The sequence below is a fragment of the Benincasa hispida genome, chromosome 9 (genome assembly GCF_027475165.1).
Source record: "Benincasa hispida cultivar pf3 chromosome 9, pf3_genome.v1.1, whole genome shotgun sequence".
NCBI classification, from domain to species: domain Eukaryota; kingdom Viridiplantae; phylum Streptophyta; class Magnoliopsida; order Cucurbitales; family Cucurbitaceae; genus Benincasa; species Benincasa hispida.
In genome coordinates this window covers 32,954,065-32,961,658 of record NC_143486.1, presented here as the reverse complement: position 1 = coordinate 32,961,658, position 7,594 = coordinate 32,954,065, and the positions used below count along the sequence as shown (strand labels likewise).

The following is a 7,594-nucleotide window of genomic DNA, read 5'->3' as shown; positions in this document are numbered from 1 at the left end:
AAGTGATCATGCATCAAAGTGATCGAGAATGATGGGACGAACATCATGAAAAAGTCATTGTACATCGATGACCATTTTTCATTGGCACTAATTCAATTGGACTGAAACTCAATTTATGATCATCATATTAAAAATAATTAAAAATAATTAACAATAGTAACAGTAACATCAATATTTTTACTTTGTTTCAGATTGAAAAAATAGAGAAATTCTTATAAATAGAAAATATTAAAAAAAATATTTACATTTTATATAAAAGTTTCAAAAACTAATTAGTAGTTAATTAGTTTTTGTAACAAATTTTTTTGTTACGAAGTCTAAATATTTTTAGATATTTTTTATATTCAAGAGGCGCCTTAAAAATCAGTTCTTTTTGGAAGATTAAAATATCATATCGGTCACTTCAGAACTTGTTCAAATCTGTAAAAAAACAAAAAAAAAATTGTCAAATTAAAAGACAGTGAGTGAACGTGATACCAGAAGTATTTGAATACTTTTTCCCTTAATACTGGCTTCCTCAAATACCAATTTCGCAAATGCTCCAATGGAAATGCATTTGTCAAGTCTTAAAAGAGATCGATTTGGCCAACTTAATTATATAAATAACGGTGGTTATGATCTCAAAACCAGAAGGAACCATTCACCGATTTTTAGTTCAAAACTCTAAAACCTCAAGTTATAAACTACTGTGAGATACAAGGAAAACCACTCCAGTTCCCTCAAACCAAACTATTCTCGCAGGCCTAACGTCGTCGCCGTCGCCGTCACCTCGTGTATGAAATGCGGACACTGCTTCTTCTGGTCACTCCTTGGATTAGGCAGATTCTATTTTCTTCATTTTGGCAAACATGTTGCCGTAAAACTTGGCATCCTTTTTATTGTATTCCTTCACCTTCTCCTTCAGAGTTTTGTATTCCAATTTTACATCCCTGATTGTATCAACAATATCAATTGACTTACAAGAATCTACAAGCAACTGCGTATCGAGCATTGAAGAAAAGGAGGAAAGGATACGTGCCTGTTATTTGGATCGATATCAAGAGCTTTCTTGATGTCAAATTCAGCCAAATCCAAGTCAGCTAGCTCGATATATGCTTGAGCCCTTCTATATAGAGCCTTAACATTTGAACTCTCAAGTTCTAGCACCTGCAGCAGTTTGAGTGAGGTTAGATTTGCAGTTATTAACAGTTCGTTCAATAGAAACGTCAAACGCGGCAGCCTCAGTCGGCTGTCTCAACCTCACCCACCTTGGTGCACAATTTCTCTGCCTCGTTGTACAGCTTGAGCTTCAATTTACAAGCTGCATTATTCAAATTGCATGCAACTTTCAATGCCTTCGCCTGCTTTTTCTCTTCTTCGCTAAACGAAGAATCGTATTCAATGAACTTCACAGCCTGCCCCAAAACATGACCAGGTATACACATGAGTTATTCCATCCAAAAACAACTCAGATCGTATTCTAGTTGCATAAATTTTGTATAACAAGAAAAGGAAAGATGAAGAAAGACTAAGAGTCTACTCAACTCATGTATGAAGACAATTGCTTTCTAGTTTCTATCTTGTGCAAGGGAAAAAAAACAGTTCTAGAAATACCAAAAATGAATGATTTACTAAATATAAGGTGCATAAAAGAAACTTTTGACAAATATAGATAAAGTAATTGAAATTGCAAGTAGAATAATCACCTTCTCATATCTCTTGGAAGCTCTAGCAAATTTTCCAGACTTGAACAACACATTTCCTTCTTCCTTTTTTTTACCAGCAGCTTCAACCTTTTCCTGGTTATTCATCTCCCATGATTCTTTCTCCTGATGAAATGATAATAAGGATGAGATAATTATAAGACATGAAAAATAAATGTGAAAGTAAAGTTCGTACACAACAAAGTACAAACCTTGTCAAAAGCCACCAGCTCAACCTCGTAATACACAGTTGAGTTTGGAGGAACGACAGCTAAATCCTGTTGTGACTCAGAGGAACCAAAAGCATATTCTGGTGCTATTGTCAGCAGGGCTATCTCACCTTTCTTCATTGTCGCCACAGCTTTGTCAAGGCCATCAATCACTTGTTCTAAATTTCACAGAAGTAAAAATGTTCAGGGAGAGCATCAAATTAGTTGTATCACATACAATTAACATCAATTCCCTTGAGAGAGCATCAAATTAAAAAGAACACAATATCATAGCCCACACATACCTTCATCTGTTTTAAACTCAAGCGGCTCTTCACCATCATCATGTCCCTTCCTCAAAAATATCTTGCCATCTCCCAACTTCCCAATCAATTTCACTGCAATTCAGTTGTTGAGTTAGAATTCTGAAATGAAGCAAGCAATGTAGCTTACACAATTCATCTTTTTCTCTTGAAACCAACCTTTGACAATGGATCCGTCATTTGGCTTCTCATAACCTTCTCCTTCTTTCAGAATTTTCTTGATAACCTTTTTGTCAGGGGTAACTTCTGAAACAGTCTTCCAAGATACCAACTCTAAAGTAATATCGAGAGATGCATTTGGTGGAACTGCACCTTCATTACTAGAGGCTGGTTTACCTTTCTCCCCAAACCCATCTATAACAACAGAGAGAAGAATGTAAGAGACATTTTGAATCAACCTTGACTTGAGGAGCATCTATTGAAGACTTACATTGTGGCTTCACCGTGAGGAGTGCCTTTTCACCTATCTTCATGGTTTTTACAGCCTTTGCGAGTGCAGGGCAAAAGTAACCTGTTTCGAGGTGTGCTTTAATTGAGATTCACATAAAATCAAGGTCTAGCAAAAATATCTTTTTCCCAATCAAAATCAACGTCTTTTCTCGATGAAAGTCAAAAGAACAAAATTACCATCCCCAATGGTGAATTCCACTCCATCAGCTTTTGCAACAAGTGTTCCATCATCTAGCTTAGCTTCAAAATTAACTGCAGTAACATGACATGAAAAGAAACCAATGTAAAACAAGAAAATTGGCATGATAAATAATACCCACAGAACAATTTAGCATATCTACTTGCCTAGCACTTCATCAAGGTCCTTTGGATTATCCCATTTGTCCCCTTGAGTTAAGATCTTCTTGAATATTCCTCCGTCCTTACATATGTCCTTAACGCTTGTCCAAGATAGTAACTCGACATCGAACTGCAATGTCGCACTAGGAGGAATGGTTGGTGGGGAGCCAGATTCACCATATGCTAGATCAGGAGGAATGGTAAAAAGAGCTTTTTCATTTTTCTTCATTGTTTTGATACCCAGATCCCATCCTTTGATCACTTGTCCTGCACCATAAAGGGAGTTAAAAAAAAAAAGGGTATAATGACTGACATAAAATGAACATTCAAGAAGGACAGCATCTTAGCCAGAAACCAAGAGAGCTGCCTAAATCAGGCATGTCAGTAGTAAATGGCCTCAAAGAATGATCAAACAGAGAAAATAGATTCCCGTCATAATGGGAAACATCACCGAATACATTGTATCTGAAAGTTCAGATTTACAGGAAAGCACCACAAGAGCGGCAGAAGTTCCTCTATATAGCAATAAGTATCCCCAGAAGAAAGAAATTTTGAGAAAACAGAAGGAAATAGTAAGAGTAATAATATCTTTCAGGTGCTTGTTCCCAATCAGAATTCAGAACTAACTGAACCAGGCCAAAGTACCACTTACAAAAAAACATGAGGATTTTTTCTTTATTTTTCTTTTGTATGTGATGTATGTGAAGCTCATAATTGGTCATATGAACCAAACAAAAACCCAGGTAACCACTGTTCCTTTACAGAGCAAAATTTATTAAACATAACACAAGCATTCAAACAACTATCAGTTGAACTTCATATCCTGAATTAGAAAAGCATTAAAATAATACTGTTCTAAATAGACTACGGAGGGTTTACATCGTCTCTCACAAGTGATTGCAATAAAATAGTAGCTTTCAACCAATAAATCCAATCCAGTCCATATAAACGCCAAAAATTGTCCATAAGAGGGTGAGCGATAAATTAAAGGATGTTCCCGTTATAGACTTCATTATATTATATCACACAATAAAATACCCAACATATAATCAACCAGCAGCAATGTAGTTCAATTCCCATTAAATTGGCTTGATTACCAAATGCTAACGAATAAAAGAAGCATCACAATCACACATCCAACTCCAGAAAAAATGATAAAATTTCCCTCACCTTGACCAAGTGTGAACTTGAACGGGGTTCCACGATCGCGGCTAGAATCAAACTGAGTCCCATCAAGCAAAGTCCCAGTATAGTGAACTACATTACAAACAAACAGAACAACCCAAAAACTCAGAATCAAAGAAATCCCCACGTCTAACCCAAATTCCAGGTGGCGGCTTGTAGTGAGTGACAATTACCTTCAACCTCATCGCCATTGTCAGGAAATTCCCATCCTTCACCTTCCTTAAGAAGCTTCTTCTTCAAGCCTTGATTTCCAATCTCTTTCTCCTCCCCAACCTTGAGAGCAACAGTTGCATCAGAAAGATCCAAGTCGTCGGCCATGTCAGCGGCGGCAGGGATATCAAAATCTTCATCCATTGGAGAAAATCAAGAACAGGGAACTAACTGTAAGGAAGAGATGAAAGGAACAGGTATGAGGTTAGAGTGCAGGGAATGAACGAGGGAGAGTTGAAGAAATGGGAAGGATTATAGAGAAGAAGAAAAAGGGAGGGGTTGTTCTAGAGAGTTCTATAAAGAGAGGAACCGAGGGTTTTCAGGAGATTTAAGATTGAATATTTAAAGAATAAAGAAAATGAAAAGAGCGTGGGATTAAATTAGGGAATGGTGAGGATGGTTCGAGAGAGAGTGAAAAAGAAGAAAACAAAAAAAAGTTTAAATGCTACTTTATCCCATTATTTTTAATTTTGGGTCATTTCCCTACTTATATTTTCATTTTTATCATTTTAATTTTGGCGATTTTTAAAAAATAAATTAAAATATTTATAAATATCCTAAAATTTCATAGGATACAATAGATCACGTTAAACTATTATCTATATTTACCTGTGACACATAATAGTTACTCTAAAAAATATCTTTTTGATCCAATAAAAAATAAAAATGAATCAAGGTCTCATTTGATAATTATTTGATTTTTTTTAAATTAAGTCTATAGACACTACTTCTATCTCCAAATTTCTTTCTTTATTATCTACTTTTTATAAAAATCAAACCAAAATTTAAAATTAAAAAAATAGATTTTAAAAACTTGTTTTTGTTTTTGGAATTTGGCAAATAATTCAACTATTATAGTTAAGAAAAATGTAAATCATGGTAAAAAATGGGAGAAAATAAGCTTAACTTTCTAAAACCAAAATAAACATTTTGAGAGTATATAGACCAAAATAAATATATTAAATTATAGAGCCAAAATAAACCAAAGTTAAAAATAAAAAATTAAAATAATATTTAAGTTTAAAAAATTTTAAAAATAAAAATCAAAGTTGTGAGCTTTGGGGAGTACATTTCAATACTTGACAAAAGCTTTTTGTTGAGTGAATTACAATTTTTCTAGTTGCTCTTACACCTAATGGGTGACAGTTGAGCAAAGCGAGCATTAGCGGGACATTTTGAGCCAAAACTATCTTAAAACTATAATAACACATTTTACTATAATAAATACTATTTTGTAGTCCTCAGTTAGTTATAGTCAACAGTATTTCAAAACTTCTATTTTCTACAATTTTTACTATTTTTCATTCATCATTTTTTTTTATTCTTTGATACAGTATTTATTATTTCATTGTCAAATTAAAATAGTTTACACCTCAAAAAATATATCATTATAACCTAAACTAAAATAATCTACACCCCAAACACAAACTAATACAACCTAACTATATAACTTAGGACTATAATAACCAACTATATAGTTGTTTGGTTTAAGGTTTTAAAAATGTTTGAGAATAAAGTGTAGAGAATAAAAAATCTGAGAATAAGATAGCTAAGAATCAAGAATGGTTGTGTTTTATTGTATATAGGAATGTTATCAAAATTTTATGGTAACAAATTAGCTTGGTATTTTATTTATAAAATTAATCATGGACACCTCTATAAAACTTTGGTAGATTAATTGATAAAAAATAAATTCAATTCAAAGTTTAAAATTAATTATTTAACTATCAAATAATAACATTAATTAAATTATTAATTATAAATATTTATAAAATGAGTAATTTATAATTAAAGTTACTTGATTACATAATTTGATGAATTTATATAAATATGATGTATTAATTAATAAAACAATCAATCAGTTTAAAAAATAAATATAACATTTTGTGATTAAAAGATAATAATTTATAATTATTAGTAATAAACTAATTATAATTATTTAAAATAATCTCATAAAATATTAATCATAATGACAATTAATTAACTATATATATAATTTATCAATAAATTAATAGTATTAATGCATTGGTTCTTTACAGTTTATTATATAATTAAATAATTAATTAATTAGAATAGTTAAATTCAAATATTATAATTTAAAATTTAATATAATTTTCTAAATTATAAATTTATACTCATATATTAATTAATTTGAATAATATAAAATAAAAAAAAAATCATGTATTAAAAGGGGAGAGAGAGTGGACATCAAGAAAATCCACACTTTTGGATGAGTATTATCCATAGGTATAAGGAATGCATGAGAATAATTTATTTTCATGTAGCAAATAAGGAGATGTGTATCTCTTGTCCATTCTCACCCATATTTTCATCCTAATTTCCTTAATTCAAACACCCCTTAAGAGTTAACTATCAAAAAGTCTATGGTTTAAATCTTTTCATTTCTATTGTCTAAAATAAGAGGAATAAAGAAAAACACATTGATTGATGTATGGAAAAGAGTTATTTGGAATAGTTGATTCTACTTTTTGTTTGGTTTAAAGAATTCTTATACCTATTGTGAACCCTCCAATATATTTACATCAATTTTATGACTAATAAACTCCTTGTATCATTATCTCAAAAAAAGAAAAAAAAAGAAGAAACTCCTTGAATCGTCACTAAATGACTCTACTCATTGCCCTAAATGTCTCATTAATATTAAATTATAATTTTAGTCCTTAAATTTTAAGATTTATATCTATTTTGGTCTTAAAGGTCTTTGAACTTTCATTTACTTAATTTTTTTGTGTTTATTGAAATAACTTTTTTTTTTGTCGTGTATCATGAATTCTTAAAGTTTCAAAAAATTCAAGGGCTAAATTTATAAATTTAAGTTCGTATCCTTGAAGTTTTTTTTTTTTTTTTTTTTTTTTTTTTTTTTGCTAGAGTGAGCATAGTTGATTAAGTGGCATATGATGTATTTTAGCAACTAAAAAGTCTATATTTTGAATCTCTATGCCCCTAACCCTATTTTACTAAAAGAGTCCTTGAAGATTCTTTTTATTTAGAGGAACAATGAGAAAGGAATATTGATTATCCTTTGCCAACAAGAGCGTAACTCAACGGCATAATGTTCATACTATCAATCTCAATATGAAGTTCGATTCCCCCACCTCACACTTTAATTACAATACCTTTAAAAAAAAGGATTAGCACATGAGAGAATGAGGAGAGGTAGAAGTAAGCATGTCAT

General features: G+C 31.5%; 1 protein-coding gene across 1 annotated transcript; it reads right to left on the bottom strand.

The window, feature by feature from the left end:
• Positions 1-483: 483 nt before the first annotated feature.
• Positions 484-4,857, bottom strand: LOC120086919 (peptidyl-prolyl cis-trans isomerase FKBP62-like). The gene is made up of 12 exons (XM_039043728.2): positions 4,362-4,857; positions 4,174-4,260; positions 3,010-3,270; positions 2,842-2,916; positions 2,645-2,725; positions 2,374-2,568; positions 2,197-2,289; positions 1,895-2,070; positions 1,686-1,808; positions 1,248-1,394; positions 1,019-1,146; positions 484-929 (listed from the first exon to the last, which is right to left on the bottom strand). The coding sequence occupies exons 1-12, from the start codon at positions 4,540-4,542 to the stop codon at positions 815-817; spliced, it is 1,662 nt and encodes a 553-aa protein (XP_038899656.2). The 5' UTR covers positions 4,543-4,857; the 3' UTR covers positions 484-814.
• Between the last annotated feature and the right edge of the window lie 2,737 nt (positions 4,858-7,594).

Bases quoted from the DNA above. Each gene is read 5' to 3' on its own strand.
- LOC120086919 (XM_039043728.2), bottom strand. From the start codon at position 4,542: ATGGATGAAGATTTTGATATCCCTGCCGCCGCTGACATGGCCGACGAC. The intron at 2,071-2,196 runs GTATGTGTGGGC...TGTGAAATTTAG, and splicing joins TGAGTTTAAAACAGATGAAG to AACAAGTGATTGATGGCCTT. The intron at 1,147-1,247 runs GTGGGTGAGGTT...AAACTGCTGCAG, and splicing joins CAGAGAAATTGTGCACCAAG to GTGCTAGAACTTGAGAGTTC.